The 24,917-nt window shown below is 42.1% G+C and overlaps 1 protein-coding gene across 1 annotated transcript; it reads left to right on the forward strand.

The window, feature by feature from the left end:
- The first annotated feature begins 4,328 nt into the window (after window positions 1-4,328).
- On the forward strand, window positions 4,329-18,101 carry AKAP5 (A-kinase anchoring protein 5). The gene is made up of 2 exons (XM_075843772.1): window positions 4,329-4,425; window positions 13,676-18,101. Exon 2 carries the CDS (start codon window positions 13,803-13,805, stop codon window positions 15,198-15,200), a length of 1,398 nt encoding a protein of 465 aa, XP_075699887.1. The 5' UTR covers window positions 4,329-4,425; window positions 13,676-13,802; the 3' UTR covers window positions 15,201-18,101.
- Window positions 18,102-24,917: the final 6,816 nt, after the last annotated feature.

The raw sequence follows: 24,917 nt of genomic DNA on the forward strand, positions 1-24,917 counted from the left end.
GAGCGTGTATCGGCCATATTTCCCGGACCGACCACAGTTCAGGGAGCCGGGTTTCTAGCATCACAGTTATCTATGATCATAGTCCCTCCCTTCCCGTGGGAATACTGTCCCCGGTCCCGTACTGAAAGCATCATTACAGTATGGGACAGTATTCCCGCAGAGAGGCAGGGACTCCCAGCAACACTGATAACTATGATGCTAGGAGTCCGGCTCCATCACGCTCCGTATGTCACGGACCGAATGCGGCCGTCTGAATAAGGCCTTAGTCTAGTTACACAGTGCGGTGAAATCCCATTTTTTGCCACAATTTTTGCAAAAAAACGTGACTTGACCGCACTGTGAGAATATAGCCTAACAGCACTTTTCATGTTTTGTATCTTTTTTTTATGCAATTTTCGTAATTGCGGCACAAATCACGCGGTTTTGCCGCGATTTTTATATAATCGCGGCGAAACTGCGCCATTTTTGCCGCGATTACGAAAATCGCGGCAAAAAAGCGCTAGGAAAACGAAAAAATACCCAAAAACTTTTTAACCAACTTTATACAATCTACAAATGGGGTCAGGGGGATGGGAATCAGAATGGATAGGGGAACATACTCACCAGCCTGCAGGTCCGGTCAGCAGTGTAGAGGAGCTGGGGGGCGGGATCTCCATACGCAGCTTCAGCACATGCTGCATCTTCCTCTCCAGTGAAGCTACAACAGGTATGCAGGGGCTGCCGCGAGTGTCGCTAGGGGAGTGTCGCTAGGGGGGTGACGCTAGGGGGGTGCCGCGGGCGTTGCGAGGGGGGCCCGTGAGCGTTGCGAGGGGGGGGCCCGTGAGCGTTGCGAGGGGGGGGGGCAACAGTCCGAGGGGGGGGGGGGTGCGACGGCAGCCCGGCGGGCCCCTTTTACTTCATTCATGTGGCCGGGCCCCTGACGGGAGTACCAGTAATACCCCCCTGATGGCGGCCCTGAATGTATCTATACAGCACTATTTGATAATAGATGTACACCTATGTATCAGATGTATTCTATACAGCACTATATGATAACAGATGTACACCTATTCATTCAATGTATCTATACAGCACTATATGATAATAGATGTACACCTATGTATCAGATGTATTCTATACAGCACTGTATGATAATAGATGTACACCTATTCATTCAATGTATCTATACAGCACTATTTGATAATAGATGTACACCTATGTATCAGATGTATTCTATACAGCACTATATGATAATAGATGTACACCTATGTGTCAGATGTATTCTATACAGCAATATATGACAATAGATGTACACCTATTCATTCAATGTATCTATACAGCACTATTTGATAATAGATGTACACCTATGTATCAGATGTATTCTATACAGCACTATATGATAACAGATGTACACCTATTCATTCAATGTATCTATACAGCACTATATGATAATAGATGTACACCTATGTATCAGATGTATTCTATACAGCACTATATGATAATAGATGTACACCTATGTGTCAGATGTATTCTATACAGCAATATATGACAATAGATGTACACCTATTCATTCAATGTATCTATACAGATGTACACCTATGTATCAGATGTATTCTATACAGCACTATATGATAACAGATGTACACCTATTCATTCAATGTATCTATACAGCACTATATGATAATAGATGTACACCTATGTATCAGATGTATTCTATACAGCACTGTATGATAATAGATGTACACCTATTCATTCAATGTATCTATACGGCACTATTTGATAATAGATGTACACCTATGTATCAGATGTATTCTATACAGCACTATATGATAATAGATGTACACCTATGTGTCAGATGTATTCTATACAGCACTATATGATAATAGATGTACACCTATGTGTCAGATGTATTCTATACAGCACTATATGATAATAGATGTACACCTATGTATCAGATGTATTCTATACGGCACTATATGATAATAGATGTACGCCTTTGTATCAGATGTATTCTATACAGCACTATATGACCATAGATTTACACCTAGAACGTCAGTGTTATGGAGCTGACGACTCCCTTCTCCGCCACTGGATTCAACTGCATCTGCAGCCTGAGGACACAGATAAAGTTGAACTTGAGACTTGGCATTTGAGACAGCAGGAAACCGCCTGGAATCCGCGACTCTCCCACTGGTTCCGGGACAGTTGGGACTCATGCATTACATCTGGAGCAACCTGTAATTCTAGCCATTACAGTCCCCAAAGAAATTCTCACCCAGCTTTTTTTACTCCTCCCTTCTTCCTCGATCCTACTGCTCTGCCTGTGTAAGTGTCACTGTAATTTATACAGTTCTATAGTTCTAACATATTTAGAAAGCTCAGGATGAACAGTGATAAAGTCTCTCAATAATAGAGAATGGCCCTCTAGAATAGTTCTCTAATAAGCCTTGTGCCTGCACAAGACCGATGGATAAGATGATCATTGGGTGACCTTGATTTTACTATTGCCATGCAAATGACAACACATCCCTCCATAACATTAGAGGGGCTGTACAGGGTTAAAAAGAAATACATAAATATTCCAGAAAGAGCGCCACACCTGTCTATTAGTGCTGTCTCTTATTGCAGCTCAGCTCCATTCTCCATATAAGTGAATATAGCGGAGCTGCAATAATATACACAACCTGGGGACAGGTGTGGCTCTGGTTGGAGGAAAGCAGCAATGTTTTTCTAATCCTAGACAACCCTTTTAAAGAGTATGTCAACCTTTGAAACCTATTGTATATCTAGATATAATCTATATAAAAAGTTGAGTAACTTTGTTATTGCGTTGCATTACTTATTTTGTACGGATCCTGCGTTACAGCCTGTATTATACTCCAGGGCTGCATTCATAGTTTTCCTAGTCATCACTGGAAACAGTCAACAAGCTTGTTGTCTGACACGCCCCCTAAGAGCTTAGCTAAGCTCCTATAGTGTAGTGGAACAGTTACTTTTTACCACATACTGCAGCTCCAGGCCCCCAACGCACAATCGGTAACAGGGCCCTCTCCCTATCATGTGCCATTTATAACCCTGCCTTTGATTGTGGCAAAGGGGCCTCTGGGCCCTCTCTGGCACCAGGGCCTGGGTGAAACTCATACACCTGCACCCTCTATAGCCACACTCTGACTGTACAGGGTCTGCACTCCACAGAATGTAAACTACCAGAGCAAGTCCTCTGCAGGTGTTTAGCTAAAATGGAATGTTGGGAGATTTCAGCTCTGAAGGCTGCAGTATTGTGAATGTAGCGCTAATGTAAAGGATCTGCCAGGCACAGCTTCGGGGTTAACTCCCTTAATTAATCAGTCAGCACCTGAATCTACATCCCTGAGACTGACTCCAGCTTCCACCACTCAGGCTGGCAGGCTTAGGAGTGGGAGAGCCTATTGCAGCCTGGCCAGACTCAGCTAGCTCCCGCCCTCTGTCTATTTATACCTGCATTTCCTGTTCCTCCTTGCTTGTTATTCTTTTTCGTGTGGTTTCCTGGCCCAGCTACAGCTCCTTCTATTTTGTTCCTGCTCCATACTGACCCTGGCTTACTGACTACTCTTCTGCTCTTCGTTTGGTACCTCGCACACTCCTGGCTTGACTCGGCTCGTGCACCACTCTGGTTGCTCACGGTGTTGCCGTGGGCAACTGCCCCTTTCCCTTGCTTGTATTCCCTTGTATGTTTGTCGTGCACTTACTGAGTGCAGGGACCGCCGCCCAGTTGTACCCCGTCGCCTAGGGCGGGTCGTTGCAAGTAGGCAGGGACAGAGTGGCGGGTAGATTAGGGCTCACTTGTCCGTTTCCCTACCCCCCGGTCATTACAGCTAAACTATAATACAAGCTGGAACTCAGGAACAATACATGATAAGTAATGCAATGTATATAGAAAATTATTCAACTTTGGATGTAGATTATTTCTATATATTAACAATAAGATGCTGTGAACATTTACTAGAACTTTTCCATGAGTGATTTGCAGGGGTGGCTGTAACCGTGTTCCGCTTATTTTGCTAATACAAAAATCAATAAGAAACTAAACTGCAGTGAATCACCTGTCAGCGATGTTTTATGAACAATGATGAAGATTTTATTTCAAGGCAATTTATTTAATTTGTGGAAAAGAGCAGATTCAGTCTCTGGCAGCTGTGTAGATGTACTCCCAAGCAATTTCACACTTTTCTCTTCTACAATTGCAGCCCACTCTGCTACTTGTGGGGGCTCATTACTAACAACTTTGATTCTGTCATTGTGAAACGGAGCTGTCCATCACATGGTTGCCATGGCGACGACCAATAGCAAGCCTGTGTGTAGGAGTTTCCATCTGGCTCTGAATGCAGCATGACCCGTCGGATAGACACAAGCAGAGGCAGCCTGGCTCGAACGGGGATGAAGGATCTAACCTGGGAACGAAGACATGTAAGTTGGGAAGTCAAAATAATGTGATAACATTTTGTGCGTCTATTTAGTGGATTTTGCAATCTTTGTTTTCTGCAATGTCTCAATTGATAGCATTTTTCTAATTTTATATAGTGCAATGCAGCATGTAATGCCACAAGGTTACACTACCAGACGCTATGATACAGTCATAGAGACAGCCATGGCACAGTCATAGCAGGCTACAGAAGCAGCAGAGCTGAATTTGTCATTTAGCACAACGTATCATGAGATTGTGTTATCTGTGGTTGTACATAGGACTGCAGGTAAACCTACTATACTACCTTAACGTTATATATTATTATGCTATATGAACAATGCAGCCCCAAACGGTTAAATGACACATTTAGGGGAATAGTTAGGAGGGGTCTGGTGAGGTATTTGCATGTACCGGGTGCTGGGAGGGTGCCAACATGCCAATATGTCTTGGCCAGCGTATTTAAACATAGGACTAGGGCAGCGAACTGAATCGTCGCTCCGGTTGACGGACACCTAGCTACGACTTTGTATGTAAGAATGTGCCGAGGGAATAAAAAACGACAGCTATAAAGGTAAAAAAAAAAAAAAAAGAAGATCTTCAATTACAGCACAATGTGGGTAATTCAGGGTTAATTTATGAAACTGTGTGTGTCTGGTATGTTCTATTATATTCTTGTATTACTGATATGACATTATAATTGTAATTGTATCGTGTGAGATGCACTTAAATTATAATATTATTTTTTTTATTATTATTTGTATTTATGTCAGAGCAAGTTTAAATCTTAGAAATGAACATTGATATGTGATATATTATTTGTTAAACTGTACGGAATTGTAGTTTTGTCCTTTTTGTTCTATTTTCTTGCATTGTCACTGTGAATATCTATACGCGGACAGGTCAAGGAAAAACTAAGTGTTGTCTACCGATCTGTTTTACAGCGACATTCACATTATAATATATAAATATATATACTGTATATAATATAATATATATATATATATATATATATATATATATATATATATATATATATATATATATATATATATATATATATATATATATATATATATGACAACACTAGCAATACAGCATACTAAACTCAATGTGTCGGCAATGATGCTGAGATAAGCAGTCTTCTTTCTCCCTTTACTATGTGACGTCTGCAATATATTAATCACTTGGACTGGAGAGTATAGACTATTATACAGCATTGTATTTAGCATTCTGTATACCTGGCAACCATTAGATCTATACAATCAGCCACGGCAAGTAAATGCATATTTGTTGTTGCTGAGTGCCTTAAAGGCTGAGTACACCATTGCAACCAATTCATTTTTTTTTGTGCCAAAGCATCTAAAATAAAATAAAAAAATAAAACAACAGTTTTGGGTATACAGCTCCTATGCAGAACTATGTGACTCCATGATAACCGACTGCAAACAATCCCTGTATGTAGCCTGACCTGCAATCATGTGTTACTTCCCAAACCTCTGTCTTGTTAACCTGTAGAGAGTAGGGGGGCAGGTGAAAGATAGTAACACATGACTACAGGATCAGACTACACTTAAGGTTTGTTTGTTTGTTTGTTTGTTGCCTATTACCATGGAGACACATAGCTCTGCATAGGAGCTGTATACACAAAACGGTAGGATGTTTGTAATATAGAAATTAATCTTCTCTAATTTGACAAATAGGTTTTTGAGTCCCTACTTTACCTCCTATAGTAATGCTGCGATCAGTCATCAGTCCTAACAATGTAGATTATATCATATACACTTTTTTCAACAATTTATTTTGCTCTTTGATTGTAAACGACTTGTGTTTCTCTGCAAAGACTTATTATTTTTTGTAGTTGTCTGCACGAAGTTGAAGGAAAAGACAAATAATAACTAAACATATGACAGTTCATGTGTGCCATATTTGCATGGCATAGTCTATACACCACATCTTACATAACAGCATGTTGTGAGCTGTGTTTTATGTGCTCTGAATATTCATAATAATGTACAGTGAACTCCCCATGTGCTGGCAGAAAACCAGTGAACTCCCCATGTGCTGGCAGCAAACTGTGCACAGATGTGGAAATCTATTAAAAAGCGATGTAAAAGAAAAGCAGAGAAGCTGCTCATAGCAACCGCTCAGATGGCATAGATGCAGAGCCATAGCTAGGCTTTTCTCCACCCGGGGCAAAGGTTCAGTTTGCTGCCCCATCCCTATATCTAAATTGACTTGCTGGCACCCTTCCTGGCACTGAGCACCTGGGGCATAAGCCTCGGTAGCCCCGTTCCCCTAGCGACTCCCGTGTATAGATGTATGGCAGATCTTGGTAAAATGCTTGGAATCAGTATGTCGTTAATTTTAGTAAGCCAGAAAAGTGTTTCTGATGTAAACTGATGCATTATTCCAGAAACAGTGCCACAGTTGTCCATAGGCTGTGTCTGGTATTGCACTTCAGCCGAATTCACTTTTTTTTTTCATGAGAAAAAGATGTCACACAATTTTTTTTTCAAATACTTTTATTTGTTACATATAACAATTCTAGAAAGCGGAAAAATATCAACATTATGACCCATTCACTTGTGTGGGGATCAGTTGCAATACCAGAAACAGCCCATAGACAAAAGTGGTGCTGTTGTTTTTTTTTAAGGCAGACCCTGTTTTCTAATCTTGGACAACTTAAAATCTTAAATTCCTCAGAGTTGCCCTGCAGACCTGTAAACAGACGTATAGTCCATTAATAGACTCCAGTCTGTCATAAAACAGCATAAAATAGTGGCAGATTTGTAATTCCCTGCAGGTTATTTTTGGCACACCCCATGGTCTTAAGGAAGCATTATGTTAGGCGGGCTACAGACATAAAGATTCTCCACCGTTCTGATCATCAATTTAGATCTATCATAGGAAATGCTATAACTTTGTATTGCTCCACATGCAATTTCCTCATAGGTAATAAAGTAGAGGTACGACTATAGCGTTTTCCACTAATAACTGAGAAAAATGGTGTATTAGGGTTCCCCATAGCAAAGATCAAGGGTCAGACTGGCCCACCAAAATATCAGAGGATTTTCAGGTGGGCCCAGGCTCTGACATAATAATGGGCCCCACAGAAGACAACCTCATTTGGAGCCAATCTTTTGCCACTGGGGTTTATTTTTTCTGGGTTGCTTCCCAAATAACTTTTTCGACCTTATTGATGATATGTGTCAATGATAAGAAGGTTCTGATGCTATGATATTCTGTATAGCTGGTGGGCCCAAAGAACCCGAGTTAGACACTGCAAATATTAAAATGGACCCCTGTTATGGTGCCAAGCTTTGCCACCCGGTACAGAAGTACCTGATTTTTTTTACCTCTCCATGCCCTTTCCATGACTATTGGGCCAATAGACTAGATTTGTTAATAATTCAATTCTTCTGGAGAGAGGAGTCCAGAAAAGGTTTTTGCCAACCAGTAGCAGTAGGGATAGGACCAAGCAGGACAGGGCCTCCTTTGGGCTCGTCCACACACTCCGGAATTGCCGCGTTTTTACGGCTGGAAAATACGCAGCAGAAAACAGTAGCAGCAAAGTGGATGAGATTTAACAAATCTCATCCATACGCTGCGTAAAATTTCTGAGCCGAAATTGACCTGTGGTGCGTATTTTTCGGAGCGCGTGTCAATTCTTGCTACGGAAAGTGTACAGAATTGCTGCATTTTTCAGAGTAGATGTCTCTATCTCCTAAGGCTATGTTCACACGGGGTCTTTTGCCGAGTTTTTTGACGCGGAAACCGCGTCGCAAAACTCGGCAGAAACGGCCCGAGAACGCCTCCCATTGATTTCAATGGGAGGCGTCGGCGTCTTTTTCCCGCGAGCAGTAAAACTGCCTCGCGGGAAAAAGAAGCGACATGCCCTATCTTCGGGCGCATCCGCCTCCGACCTCCCATTGACTTCAATGGGAGGCAGGAGAAAGCGTGTTTTCTGCCCGCGGCGCTCAATGGCCGCGGGCGAAAAACGGCGCGATCATTGCTATTCACACGGAGTATTTTGGGGGAGGAATATCTGCCTCAAAATTCCGTTTGGAGCTTTGAGGCAGATATTCCTCCCCCAAAATACTCCGTGTGAACATAGCCTAACATTGGGAAAAACGCAGCAATTTCCGCACCATTTTCTGCCGTAAAAAATGCAGGAAATGGTGCGTTTTTGCTGCAGTGGAAAGTCTTTGACTTTCAATGGAATTGCTGCATAAATTTTCTGCAGAAATTCAGTTGTGTGTGGACAAGCCTTTTCTCTCTAAGGGTATGTTCACACGGGCTATTTCCAGCGGTTTTTCGGGCCGTAAACTCCCCGAAAACTGCTAAAAATGCGGGGGGCTGAACGCCTCCAAACATCTGCCCATTGATTTCAATGGGAAAAACGGCGTTCCATTCTCATGGGGCGTTTTTTACACGTCCGTTTTTAAAAACGGAGCATAAAAAAACGCCCCCTAAAAAACAAGAGCATGTCACTTCTTGAGCCATTTTTGGAGCCATTTTTCATTGACTCAATAGAAAAACACCTCCAAAAATGGCAGTAAAAAATTCCACAAAAAAACGCAAATTGCTTAAAAAACTACTAAAAACCAGGAGCTGTTTTTGCTTGAAAACAGCTCTGTATTTTATGGCCGTTTTTGGTTTGCCGTGTGAACATAGTCTAAGGGCCCCAAAGCAACTGCAAGGCCTGCCTCTATGGTATGTGCGACCTGCTTTAGACTGTAGAAACTTACTGATAGGTTTACTGGCTTTCCAAGATAGAGAAATTGGATTGTAATCTCCATTTGACTACATCTGACTGGCTACAATCTGTGTACAGCGCTGCAGAATGTGTTGGCGCTAAATTAGGAATGCGAAATAACGATAATTTTTAGTACAATAGACATAACAAGTATTGTGAGCAGTTGTAAAAATTACTCGAATCATTAACATTAAAGGCTATGTACACCTTTGAAATGGTGTTATTTTTTAAGTACAAATGTCAGTCAGTATGTTTGGTGCAATTTTCCAAATACTTTTTATTAAAAATGATTTTAACTTTTTGAGATACCGCTGCTTTGTGTCCTGTATACAGAGCAGCTGTAACTAGCGCTGAAACCTGTATCCGTCAGGTCAGCAGCCACGCAGTCTCAGACACGCAGGATCGAGCTGTTACCGATCACTTCAAATCGTAATACTCATCCGTGTGCTGCCCGTTGAAATAACTGACAGCGCACGAACCCATTCATTTCAGACGTGTGTTTTCCTATATTGGTTTGTTTTTGCGCACCGTGTCGCCCATTGAAGTCTATGGGTGCGTGAAAACCACGGACAGCACACGGACGAAATCCGTGTGCTGTCCGTGTTTCACGGATTAGTTACAAAGAAATGCAGAAAAAAAAAAAAAAGTACTTGCACGGATGTGAGGATTGCATGCCATACGCAACGCACACTGACGGCACACGGACATGAACTGCTGGCAATACGCTGTGTTTTTTTACGCGCGCAAATCGGACTCGCTCGTGTGAATGTACCCTAAGTTCATAACATGCGGGACCCGCTGACGCTGAACCCGTCAGTCCCGCTAATCTGATGGATTCAGGGTTCAGCGCAAGATACTGCTGATTTGTATACACGATACAAAGCAGCTGTATCTGAAAAAGTTAAAATTATTTTTAATAAAAAGTATTTAGAAAGTTGCACCAAACACACTGAGACACCTTTTTATTAAAAAACTATGACTGTGAATAGATAATCATAGTAATAATGATCACCACTGCAATGTAATGATAAAATTTAAATCTGGTATAACACCAATGCAAAAAGGAGTATAATTGTTTTTGGGTTAGTTAAAAAATAAACCAAATAAAAAAAAAGCATTTAAATAATATTAAATAAAAAAAAATAAAAAAAATATAAAAAAATAAATACATAAACTCCACGGCACGTACTTAATTCATTACAAAGATGGTGTCAAGGTCACCTTCAGCTATAGGAAAAGCACAAGGACTCTATAATTTAATTTCTGTGGTTCCTGGAAATGGCTCCAAGTAATCATACATTACTACTTGGCTGTGACATATGCAGACTGCTCTCTTTGCTTTTACTGATATTAGCTGACGCCAAGTTGTACGATGAAATACTGCAGCACAAGCACCGTCTTCATGCTGCACAGCACATCTTTAATATTGCAGGACATTTAATGCTGCAAGGAAGAAGGCTCTGCCAGTTAATGTAAAGTGAGTGTGTTCTGGTGCTCTAGTCCTTGAAGAGAATAAGGGCGTGTTCACATTAGCGTTGTCTTTCCATTGACTGCGCTATTGATTCTGTCAAAAAAACCTGAACCCTTTCACCACGGTGACAAACAGAAACCATTAGCAAAGTATCCGTCACCGTTGACATCAATGGTGATTCAAATGGAAGCTATGGTTTCCGTTTGCCTTTCCGTTGAGGGGTTCCCCCGACAGAAAGCTCAGACGGAACCCCTCAACTGAAAGACAACGCTGATGTGAACAGGCCCTAAGGCACGAACAAAAGGGATTGTCTCACTACAGTTTCAGCAAATAAAAGTTGTTCTGTGTAGAATGAAAAGTTATACAATTTACCAATATACTTTCTGTATGAACTCCTCACGAATTTCAATATCTCTGCATGCAGTTAGAATGGGAACCTTAAGGCTATGTTCACACGGGGTATTTTGCAGAGTTTTTTTACGCGGAAACCGCGTCGCAAAACTCGGCAAAAACGGCCCGAAAATGCCTCCCATTGATTTCGAAAAAGAAGCGACATACCCTATCTTTGGGCGCTTCCGCCTGACCTACCATTGACTTCAATGGGAGGCAGAGAAAGCGTATTTCGCGCTGTTTTATGCCCGCGGCGCTCAATGGCCGCGGGCGAAAAACGGCGCGAAAATCGGCGTGCAGGGAGAAGAAAATCTGCCTCAAACTTCCAAACGGAATTTTGAGGCAGATATTCCTCCTGCAAAATACCCCGTGTGAACATAGCCTTAGAATAGATGCGTATTTTCCGTCCGGAATTGCGGATGGAAAATATGCAGCGGAATACAGTAGCAGCAAAGTGGATGTGATTTAACAAATGTCATCCACACGTTGCGGAAAAATTCAGTCCAGAAATTCACCTGCGGTGCGTAATTTTAGTACCGCAAACATGTCAATTATTGCTGTGGAAAGTGGACTGATTTTCTGTGTTTTTCTGATGTACTGCGTAATGTGTTGCAGAAACGCTGCCGAATTTCTCACAGTGGTGGAAATGACATCACACGAAAAAAAAATATCATCACACAGCTCTTGAAAAAAATGCACCAAAAATCTGCACTATTTTTCCGAGTAAAAAACACATGAAATGGTGCTGATTTTCCACAGTGGATTGTCTGCTAGTTAATGCCTAAATCCTGCAGAATTTTTCGTTACGTGTGGACAAGCCCTTATTATTTACACAGAGGTGCACTGCTCGTCACAAGACACAGCTCTGATAACTGTACTGTAAGTGAAACGAGCCCTGCACCTGTGTGATCATTATATGACCCGGACAGATTTTCTATCCCCTGGAAGAAAACAATTGAATGACATCAAACAGAGATCTTGAAATTTCAGAAAGTAAATTCATTATCTAAAGAATATTTATTTGCTGAGACTGGAATTCCCCTTTAATATAGGGGAAATTGGGAAGCAATATTTAACCCTTCAAAGTGAAAATTAGTAGGGGTCCCTCTGGTTCACATCTGCGTTCATTTTTACGTTCCGTCAAAGGAACAGAAAAACTACAAAAAAAATAGAAGCGAAAGACAAGACAGATTATGAATACCCACAGTGCCCGACAGTTCCCAATAATATCAGTACTTCCCATCACAGGTGCAACTGCATCTCCCACCAGAAGTTGAAAAGTGATACTGGAGTCACTTGCGTGGGCATCAGCATGATCGTAAAAGACTCTCTTGAAAAGTGACTATCATTTCCCTAAAGCGGGCCATACATTTTAGATATGAATAAGCATTCGGTCGACATCTATTCCACTCGTCTCACCCATTCACATGCACCCTCATGCATGTGCTCTCAGGAAAAAAACTGCTGCCAGACTGAAATTCGACATGCACGACTCTTCTCTCCCCCGATATCTACCATCAGGGGAGAGTCGGGACACTGGCATACACATTAAATGTTTGGCTGGTCCCGCAGAAAATGGCGAGTTTGGGCAACATTCATCTAATGTGTATGACCAGCCTTACAGTAAGGAAAGTTTCAAAGATCTGTCAAAAAGTATTTATCCCCTATTCATTTCCATCGTTAAATTTTGCATTTTATTATTATTATTATTATTATTATCATAATTATTATATATTTTAAAGCACCATTATTTCGAGGGAGCTGTATATGTAAGGGCCAGTTCACACAGAACTTTTTGCTGCTGATTTTGATGTGGAAAACGCATCAGAATCAGAGAACATATGGCAGGGGCCAAATACTTTTTATGACACTGAAATATATGCAATTAGAAACTGTGCAAAATGAAATGAAATTAGATATTTTATGTGCCAATACATTTTGCTGATTTAGCCCACATGATGTCATCGTTAACATAAATGCAAGAGATGCAAATGCTATTCTACTACTCTTTAAAAATGGGGCACCGTAATGGGAGTACATATTTTAAAAACACATAGAGGGTATTCAGATACGGGTAATAAAGAAGTATTAGAGAAACTCGGGTTGATTACCCTGAAAAAGACATCTTACCTAAGTAGTCATATCTGGTGCCGAAACATCTTCGAGTTAGCAACAGGGCCGGCATCAGCGCCAGTCACACCTAGGCATTGGGACTTGGTGGGTACATGGCAATATTAGTTACCTTGTTCTTTGCTTGTCAAGCCGGGAGTGGGTTGACAGGGTCACTCTGTTACCAAAGGGTCCACATACACCTGGACCCAGCCCTAGTCACGATTTTTCAGGCGTCAATATCTCCTGAAGCTTGGCTTTGTGGTAGGTACTTGTTAGGACGGGTTAGGTTTCATAGATTGTTTCCATATTTGGATCCTAGTGAAATAGCAGATTTAATTTTCATGAATAAGATTTCAGGTAACAAATGTTTTTGTGTAAGCAGCAGATTAACAATATATTCCAATCAATTTAAAAATAAAAAAGTATATTCTTGGTAATACTGATCCTTTAATTACTCATGCATATTAGCATAACTTTTAATTACTATCTGTATTTGTATCTGATTTTGTTTCTCTCTCTACAGGTATTTGTTAGTTGAAAACACCGGATTTGGAATAGAAGCAAGCGAAGAAAAGCTACAAAGTATACAATAGAAACAAAGTATCCACGGTTGATATAGACCGTTTTTGGTTCTACATAAATATAATAAAATGTCGGAATGTAAAGTGATCTCTTCTGATGAACCTCAGTCACAATCGGGGGGCGAAAGCGGCCAAAATGACCAAGTTAGTAAATATTTTAGAGGCTATTCATCTATGGGATTCCTCCGGAAAGGTAAAAACAAAAGGAAGCAAAGTCGAAGCAATCTATGTAGTAAACCCAAGGACTTCAATGAAAGTGACAAGAAACCGGTTAACATAGTTGCAAAAAAAGGTGAGGTTCTTGGTTTGGAAGAAGTCTCTAATGAGTTTACTTGTACCTCATCTATTATGGAGTCTTACCATCTTAATACTAACAAAGAAGCAAAATTCAGCTTCCGGAAACTAGAGGATGGCACTTTCGCCTTAGAAACCAAAAACCCAAGTGAGCTTAATCCAGACAAGGGTGAGTCTGGAATCATGAAGAGGTCTACAAGCACGCGGCACAAAAAAGGGCGTTATTCTCACAAGCCATTAAAAATATGTTTTAAAAAAAGAAGCAAAGCTCTCCGAAAGTCATCAGATTCTAATGATGAGTACAAATCAGAACATAAAACATTAACATGTTCAACCTCACAGGAGGACAACAGTTGTGTTGTGGACAACCATGACGAATGCTCGGAACAAACTCGGACGAAAAGAAAAACCTGGGCAACTTTAAAGAGTCTGGTAACTCGAAGACGAACGTTACGTTCTTCAGTAAAAAGGCAATCTCAGTTGAGTGGTAGACACCTGGAAACCAACACAGGCAATGCTTCCATTCAACGGATTTCTAAAAAGAGACGATTCTCCAACATGAAGATTTCATGCATGAACTTTGCAAGAGGGAAAAGGTCCACAAAAATCACACTGCCTTCTGAAGACACACTTTGTACAATAAAATCATCAGATACCAGTGGAACCGATTCAGGAACAGAATGTGATAGAAGTGACAAGGCTTTGGCCGTTAAGTATAAACTTCAAAAGTCTTTAGATATAGAAAATGGCAAAATTGGTGGCAATCTTGATGATGGTTTACAGACAAGCATGGATCCAAAGTCAGAAGACAAAGATACACTTTGTAAGCTGTCAAATAGGGATTCCACAACTATACAAAATATCCAAGAAACCAATAGGTCTAAATTGAATAAGAACTTATCTATAAGCGATGATTTCCAACCTATGACTGAACCCCAAAGAAGGAACAATGAAAATGGCCTCACAGACTGTGGAGAAGACTTGAAAGTCCCTTTGATCAGTGATATTTCCATCATAGTTGATACACCTTCAGATGTCTATGAAATGCTTCTCATATCTACAGCTGCTTCTCTTGTCAATAAAGTTATTGAATCATCCATTCAAAAGTTAATTGAAGAGGAAACTTTCCTTAATCATGTTCCCGGCAAGGACTCTGGAAGGTTCTATATTTAAAATTAAAAAAAATACAGATTTCCAAATTCTGTGCCTTCAAAGTTAAATAAACATTCTAAACGAAAATGCAGCTGAATGGTAAAATCTCTAGCGTCATCGAATCTCCAATGAATCTGAAGGTTATTCTCCATCAAAGCTCAGCATAGCTGTCATGGCTCCATCATCATTTTATTGTATTATTAGATGTTGTTTTTATTTCTTTTTATTAAAATGTTTATTTAAAAGAGTATTCCCAGAATCGACATGTATCCCTTATCAACAGCACACGCGATAAGTGTCTGATCGCTAGGGGCCCCAACGATCACTAGAACAGGGGTCCCGAGTTTCCCATTCCTCCTCATTGCACTCTCCGCATTGAGGAGGAGCTTGAATGGAGAGGTGGTAGAGAATTAGTACTGTATTAGTAATTCAATGTATCTGGGACTTACGGAAACTGACTCTGTTAGTCCCATAGACTTTGAATGGATCAGAACCGCGTATGATTGTTCGCCACTCCTTTCAAAGATTTCCTCATTGCGGTTGTGCGGTGAGGAGGAACGGGAGCTTGGGAAAATTGTTAGAGTGATCAATGGGGGTCCCAGTGGTGGGGCCCCCAGTGATCAGACACTGATCACGTATCCTGTGGATAAGTGATGAGTGTTAATTCTGGGATTTAAATTAAATAAAAAATGTAAAATTTTTATTATATACTGTAATATATTTAATTGATACTAATTGTACTAATAATACTAATCAAATTATTATACTGTACCTCCTTTTTTGGTTCCAATCTAAAATTAAGCAGTTTACGGAGTCTGCAATATATTCTGATGCGCGTTGGTGCTTCAGTTTTGCTATACGGAGAACAGGTTGTGTCCATACAGCTTCAGTCTGGTGCTATGTGTTCCCCAAAGTGTTGCTTTCCGTATTCACTTGTTATAACGTACAGTATGTCCCCTAGTCATGTTGATATGGCAAATTTTTTGCCAGCATCAATACCAGAAATATTGGAAACCCCAATGGAACCCCAGAACACAAGTGTGAACTCACCAGGAGGACATGTTCTGTTTGATGTTACATTTTAGCCAAAACAGAAAGTATCTTTTAAATAAAGTTCATCATTGTCCCATTCATGAACGCACACCATTTTGAGGAGATATATTGTTGATTTTGGATTTGCATAGCTACAAAGGTCATAAATAGAATGTAGAAAGCCACACAAGGAAGAGGGTTTATGTTTTTGAAGACTTCCAGACCAAGAACACTAAAGGTCCTTTTACACCGGCCAATCATTGGGCAAACGAGCGATCACAGAACGCTCGTTCCCGCTAATTGCCCTGTGTAAACAGGGCAACGATCAGCCGATGAACGAGCAAACCCTTGTTCATCAGCTGATTATATAGTTTTAAATGGACAAAATATTATCGTTGTCAGCAGCACATCTCCCGGTGTAAACAGGAAGATGCGCTGCCGACATGATAGACATGTATGGGGACGAGTGATTGGAGTAACGAGTGCTCATCCCCATACTAGAAAGGAGCAAACGAGCGTCGATCAACGAGCTTTCTCATTGATCGGCTCTCTTTTACAAGGCCCTCGTTGTAATATCAACTTTATAGAGCCCCAACAAAAAATCCCTGTGAAATGAATGTATGGCATTAAAGAGGCTTTGTTAGTTGAGGTCTTCTATTCATACTGCAGAAGACAACCTCAGTGATGGCCATTAGAGTTTCCAGGAGAAGTGGTTGAGGGGATTTAAACAAAAGCTCCAAGAGTTTTATCCAGATGGGAAACAAAATCATTCTTGTTTTGAAAATTTTCTTTTTTCCAAAAAGTTAATGTTGTTTAATCGAGTGAATATATTTTGTGGCCATGTTACTGTAAACATTTCTTGAAAGGGTATTCCCAAAATCATAAATTGTCCACAGGATGGGTGATAATTTTATGACCGCTGGGACCCTCACCGATTGTGAGTTCGGGGGTCCCAAACACCCACATCCTCCTCACTGCTCGCCAGCAGTGAGGAGGACATTGAATGAAGTGGCAGTCAAGTATTCGTGCTGCCGCTCCATTCAATGTCTATGGGATTGATAGGAGACAGCGATCACAAAATTATCACATATCCTGCAGAAAGGTGACAATTTATGATTTTGGGAATACCCCTTTAAGCACGGTCTTTCAATTTTTCAATCTGATATACAGCTAGGGGTTGTGGGAAACTAGGAACACTACTCCTCATTTTCTTGGAGTGTCCTAAAGTGAGAAAAAAAAAATTTTTGGGGGGTTGTCCACGCCTTTTTTTCTTTGTTGATTTTTGCTGTCTACAATTTAGTCAACACAAACAAGTTTACAGCTATTCTTCCTTTCTTGTTTTTGGTTGTTTTAAATGCATCTGAGTGAGAGGTTTATTTAAAAATAAGCATTTCTCCTACTGTTGTATAAGCTATCTAGCACTTCAATTAAAGGGCTTGTCTGGCATTAAAAACAAAAGGTCTGCTTTTTTCCAGAAACATTGCCACTTTTGTCTCTGGGCTGTGTCTGGTATTGCAGCTCAGGCACATTCACTTGAGCTGCAATACCAGACACATCCCATAAACAATAGTGGTGCTGTTTGTTGAAGAAAAAAGGGCAATATTGAATTTGCCCAGTGCACTTTTGCTAGAGTATCATTTTTATTTTTTTTAGAAATAATAAAAATTATTGAAACGCAACCTGAGATAAAGCTATGTCCAGGTGAACATCGGGCACCTTCCGGGGTTACTAATGACTGCAAAATGAAATATATTTCCAATTAGGATACATTTAGCAAACATTTACTATTATAAGGCAGTACATGATTACACCAGGTTGGGGGACCATAGCTATGTAACATTTGTCTTTTTTTGTCATTTGGTTTGAAATAAAATGTGTTATATAAAATAATACTAAGGTGTTGTGTTAAGATTTTTGTTTTTTTTTGTTTTCAGGAATGCTGCATTTTTAACATTGACCACTAGATGTTAGCACAATAATCTATACTATACAGGGGAGTAACTAGGAAAGACTGGGCCCCATAGCAAACTTTTGACTGGGGCCCCCCCCCTCCGCTGGGTATCACACAACACCCCCCTTGTAGATAGTGCCTCCCTATAGATTCCACCACACAGCGCCCCCCTGTAGATAGCGCCATACACAGCCCCCTGTAGATAATGCCATATAGCCCTCCCCTGTAGATAACACTATACAGCCCCCTGTAGATTATGTCTTACAGCCCCAAATCCCCCCTGTAGATAACGCCATACAGCCCCCCTGTAGATAACGCCATACAGCCCCCTGTAGATAACGCCATACAGCCCCCCTGTAGATAATGTCTTACAGCCCCAAATCCCCCCTGTAGATAACGCCATACAGCCCCCCTGTAGATAACGCCATACAGCCCCCCCTGTAGATAACGCCATACAGCCCCCCCTGTAGATAACGCCATACAGCCCCCCCTGTAGATAACGTCTTACAGCCCCAAATCCCCCCTGTAGATAACGCCATACAGCCCCCCCTGTAGATAACGCCATACGGACCCCCTGCAGATAACGCCATACAGACCCCCCTGTAGATAACGCCATACAGACCCACCCTGTAGATAACGCCATACAGACCCCCCTGTAGATAACACTATACAGAACCCCCCTCTGTAGATAACGCCATACAGACCCACCCTGTAGATAACGCCATACAGACCCCCTGTAGATAACGCCATACAGACCCCCATGTAGATAACGCCATACAGACCACCCCTGTAGATAACACCATACAGACCCCCCTGTAGATAACGCCATACAGACCCCCCTGTATATAACGCCATACAGACCCCCCTGTAGATAACGCCATACAGACTCCCCTGTAGATAACGCCACACAGACCCCCCTGTAGATAACGCCACACAGACCACCCCTGTAGATAACACCATACAGAACCCCCCTCTGTAGATAACGCCATACATACCCCCCTATAGATAACGCCATACAGACCCACCCTGTAGATAACGCCATACAGACCCCCCTGTAGATAACGCCATACAGACCCCCCTGTAGATAACGCCATACAGACCACCCCTGTAGATAACACCATACAGACCCCCCTGTAGATAACGCCATACAGACCCCCCTGTAGATAACGCCATACAGACCCCCCTGTAGATAACGCCATACAGACCCCCCTGTAGATAACGCCATACAGACCCCCCTGTAGATAACGCCATACAGACTCCCCTGTAGATAACGCCATACAGACCCCCCTGTAGATAACGCCATACAGACCACCCCTGTAGATAACACCATACAGAACCCCCCTCTGTAGATAACGCCATACATACCCCCCCTGTAGATAACACCATACAGAACCCGCCCTGTAGATAACACCATACAGACCCCCCTGTAGATAACGTCATACGACCCCCCCTGTAGATAACGCCATATAGCCCCCCCCCCACAAAAAAAACGGCCTATAGTTTGTCCTACAAAAGAGATGTATCCACATGTGTGATCGCTGGCAGCGATAAGGAGAACGGGGGACCGAAAGTCCCCCCGAAGTTCTCCATGACAAACCTCGGACTTCCAGCGTCTGCGCAGTTCAATAAAAATGAAAGGAGCGCTGGTCACAAGCGCGACCGATGCGCAAGTCATTTTTATGGAGCTGCAGACAGACCCCGGAAGTTTGAGGTTTGTCATGGAGAACTTCGGGGGACTTTCGGTCCCCCGTTCTCCTTATCGCTGGGCGTCCCAGCGATCTCACATGTATCCCCTATCCTGTGGATAGGGGATGCATGTCTTTTGTAGGAACAACACCTTTAGTGGCGTCGCGCTGTAGCAGCCATAGCAGCTGCTAGTGGAGCTACCGGCCATGCGGGGCCCGTGCCGGTGGGTGGCACGGGCCCCCTCATTCTGCGGGTCCCGTAGCAGCCGCTTCCGCTGCTATAGCGGTAGTTACGCCACTGATACTATTGACTGGTAAAAAAAGAAAGCCTCTCATTTTACAGCCTACTGTAATACTGCAATTTATGACCTCTCTATTACCAGTAAGCAGAAGGTTACTCACAGAATGACATGTGTTTTCGACCAGCGGGTTGTGGGCCCACTGTGCTACTCAACCAGTTTGACTTCGGACCAGGTCGCTACCCCTTCAGGTGGTCTCAGTGTGGGCAGCATCTGGCCCTATGGACCAGGCAACCACGGTGAAGTACACTGTAGGGTCAGGCATGAGCAAGTGATACCGTAACAGGCTTGGTAGAGGTCAGAGTCCTCAGGTACGTAGCAGATAGCCGGTCACAGGCTTGCAGCAGGACACAGGTTGGCAACAGGTGGTAGGCCATAGAGTGGTAGCAGGTAACTTGATACGGACTGAAAGCAAGTAGCTGGATACAGACTGGTAGCAGGTAGCTGGATACAGACTGGTAGTAGGTAGCTGGATACAGACTGGTAATAGGTAGCTGCATACAGACTGGTAGCAGGTAGCTGGATACAGACTGGTAGTAGGTAGCTGGATACAGACTGGTAGCAGGTAGCTGGATACAGACTGGTAGCAGGTAGCTGGATACAGACTGGTAGTAAGTAAGAGGAGACTGCCTTAAATATAAACAGAGCATCAGGGATTGGTTGGGGATGATAGTGAATGTGCGCGTTGGCCCTAAAATAAATGGCAAGAGAGTGCGTGCACGCCCTAAGAGACTTTGCATTCAGAGCGGCAGTGAGAAGAGGGGAGAGAGAGCGCGGTGGCGGGGAGCAGAGGCAGAGGTGAGTAACCTGGAGGCAGAGACCATCAGCAAGAGCGCTACCCGCCGTCAGCAGGGTGTAATGTACTGCCTGAGCTAAGATAGGCAGCTTTCACACTAACAATAGCATAGGGAAGATAGTAGCAGATATATAGAAAGTGAGGGGCCAAACACCTCTGGTTCCACTTATATTGGGAGGAGCAATAAGATCAGATTGGTTAAAATCCAACCAGCCTAATCCCTTTTACTTTCAGGAAACAACTTGGCCTCAGTACAGAAGATATCATCAGTTAATAAGGGGTGTGATGTATAAAATATGAATTGTGTGGTAATGCCCATAAAAACCAGATTAGATCACCTTTACTTTCTTTAAAATTCGTTGGTAAATTGACAGCTGCTTTGAGTAACGCTCTTGTCTTTTTTGCACTAGTGTTTTTTCCAGACCTCTGCAGTCTCTACTTTGATTTATCTGGCTACAAAGCAGCTGTGGAGGTCATGACGGTTACGTAATACATAATTGAAGATGTTTTCATTTCCAGTTGACAATAAGCACTGAATATAGACCCGTTCCTATCGTCATCTTAATGGTGCTATTCAATCTTTCATTACATGCCATAAAATGTTACCTAATTATATATAATACTGGGCGCAGAAGATTGGATGGGGAAATTATAAAAGTAATCACCTTCTTACTGTATCCATTCACTTGGATGTGTAGAAACTCAAGTTTCCCAATTTCCTATGCAGCAAATCTGCCAAGATATGCAGTTATACGTGATCAGACAATGTGTCTCTGCATAACTAGGTATACAGTATATCATTTATTATATATATATTATTTAAAGGGGGTTTCCCATAAGGGACATTTATGACATATCCACAGGATATGTCATAAATGTCAGATAGATGCGAGTCCCACCTCTGGGTACCCCACCTATCTCTAGAACGGGGTCCCCTAATCCCCATTCTAGCATTGTGCTCACGCTGCCTCCCGGACACTTACTGATTACATGGTCTGGAGTTACGGAAACAGTGTAGCTCGCATGCTACGCTGCTTCCGTAACTGCCGTTCACTACTATGAGAGTTACGAAACAGTGTAGCTCAGTGAATTACGCTGTTTCCATAACTCCCGACCATGTGATCAGTAAGTGTCCGGGAGGCAGCGTAAGCACAAAAAGCTAGAACGGGGATTAGGGGGCACCGTTCTAGAGATAGGTGTGCGTACCAGAGGTGGGACTCGCATCTATGGATCCTGTGGATATGTCATAAATGTCCTTCATGGGAAAACCCCTTTATGGTTCATATTGGCATTTTTCCTATCCATCTCGGCAGTGTTCTGGTATTTTTGACGACAAAATTAAAGCAGTCTGCACCAGTATCCTTGCCGTTAAAAATGCCGGCAGAAACTTGACCGAACAAGCAATGGGATCTGTCAGGATTCATTGGGATCTGTTATTAACGGAAACCCTATTGCTAGCATGAACAGGGTGTGTGGTGAAGGTGGTAGAGAGCATCCTTCACTTACTATCCAGACACAAATGGCGTATTTTGCTCCAAAAACTGGAGGTCCAGCCCCGGGTGAGGTACTTAAAGAGGGCAGCACTGGATGAGAATTTTTTTTTTAATACTGCAGCTCTCACCGACATGCTGATATCAATGTGCCAACATGAGCCTGCAGACTGCACTGGCCACTGAAAAGATAGGGAGGAGCTGGACTGCTCATGGGAACAAATTGGCCACTATTTATTGGAAGGAGCACTTTCTAAATTAAACAGATGTACATGGGGCATCATTTTATATGGGGCACTAACTATATGGCACTACTTTACAAGGGGCACTTAGGGTGGCGATAGACATTGCGCCCGTAGTACTGAGTCAGTAATCAGTCTCTGTGGTAGTTTCATGATGCAGGTTTTTTTTGGCCTTTTTTTAATATAAAACTGTAAAAAAAACAAGAGTAAAAAAAATTATATAGTTAGGTGTAGCTAGTACCTCCATAGGCAAGGCATTAAAGGAGCGGACGTTTAGGATAGCTGAAGTCCGTTATGTAATTTAAAAAAAAAATAAAAAAATATAGAGCATTTTAGAAAGTTTTAGCTATAATTTTTTATATTATTTATATTTTTTATACAAGTTTTCTTTACTAATATACTACGTTACAGTTCGCGTCAGTTTGTGATACCGTGTCACGACGCGGGGTGTGGACCCACTGGGCCGTACCGCGTAGTGGGATAGCAGCTGGCCAAACAGGTACAATGCAATGTCTATAGTCCAGAAAAGCTACCTGAGGCAATGTAGACAGTAGCGGTGGATTCAGGCTAAGATAATGTAATGTCGGGGTAGGGAAACAGACAAGTGAGCTCTAATCTACCCACCACTCAGTCCCTGCCTACTTGCACGACCCGTCCTAGGCGACAGGGTACAACTGGGCGACGGTCCCTACGCTCAATAAGTGCACGACAAACAGACAAGGGTACACAGAAGCTAAGGGAAATGGGGCAGTTGCCCACGGCAACACCGTGAGCAACAAGAGTAGTGAACGAGTCGAGTCAAACCAGTAGTGTACGAGGTACCAAACGCAGAGCAGGAGCGTAATCAGTAAAGCCAGGGTCAAAATGAAGCAGAGGTCAATAGTAATAGCTTACATAATTATAAACCACAGATGCCCCCATAATTGCTAACCACAGATGTCCCCATTGGTGTCAGCAACAGATGTCCGTTTAAAGTGAATGCTCTCATAACATTTATTTATTTATTTTTAATCTAAACAGATTAAACATTTTGTGCTGGACTTGATATCCCATTTTGTTGCTTTAACAAGTGTCCCCATAAAATGCCTTGGTGACTTTAATATGCCACTACATTAGCCCTTGGATAGGTTCTGCCCTGATTCTGAGTCACATATGACTGGTGACCCTATAACCCCTCTGGCTACGTTGCAGCAGGACATCCATATTGTATCCCTTGGACAGTGTATTCCTGCTTTTCCCCTTCCTATATGTCCCTTTCCTAAATAGATTGCTTTCTTATCTCTAGAGACCTTACACCTTCTCTCTGTCTAGGTTTCTCATTCTGCATCTGATTATTCCCCAGTTTCCCTGGAAATTGATTGGAGGACTGAACCTCTATCTGGGGGGGGGGGGGGGTGGAATTTGAACCCCTACTGTTTTTTACATCATTTATTTTTTTCCTTACAGCTTTTCAGTGCTTCTTCACTGCCTTTCTATTACAGTACTTTAAATGATTTTGTTATATTTCTTTACAATTTCATTTATCCTTGAACAAGGCAATGAGAGGCGCGGCAAGAAGGCTAGGAGGGCTACCTTGCACCTTACATTGCCACTAACATATTCAATTGTATTCAAGTCTTAAGGACACAGATAGAATTAAATCGAAGGAAAGGGGGATCTAGTCAGCACTCTGCCTCTCCCTGGTACTGTGAATCGGCTGTCATATTAACAACCTGTACAGGAGAATTGGCTGTATCCCTCCCCTGGCCATGCACATCCTCTGACGGGAAAATATAGTATGACATGCTGGACATTCAATTGAATAGCCAATCATGTAAAACATGGATTGGCTGGTTCCGCCAGAGCGGGAGCCTGTCTTACGTGCTGGCTCTTCTATCTAGCTCATCAAAAGGGGTTGCCATATTAAATCGTTTTTATTTTGTTCCTTAAATTGCAAACACCTACTTACACGAAACAAGTGCCAATATACCATTGCTATTTATCTGTATTGTTCCATTTACACTTTTGTTTGCACCTTCCAGGCTTGATTGCTTATATTTTTATATGGAATACTCCCATGTATATATATATATATAGTAACAATTCCCTACTTTTTACTTTCATGAGGTCCCATTGATGCTGGATCATCAGATATTGTGGGTTATTGGACGGTCATAGAAAATGACATAAACCTGTAAGCGTAAGGAACCTTCAGGAAGAAAGCACAATACAATGTTATAGAGGACCTGTCGTGTCGGTTTTAG

This window comes from Rhinoderma darwinii, chromosome 12 (assembly GCF_050947455.1).
Source record: "Rhinoderma darwinii isolate aRhiDar2 chromosome 12, aRhiDar2.hap1, whole genome shotgun sequence".
In the NCBI taxonomy this organism is placed as follows: Eukaryota; Metazoa; Chordata; class Amphibia; order Anura; family Rhinodermatidae; genus Rhinoderma; species Rhinoderma darwinii.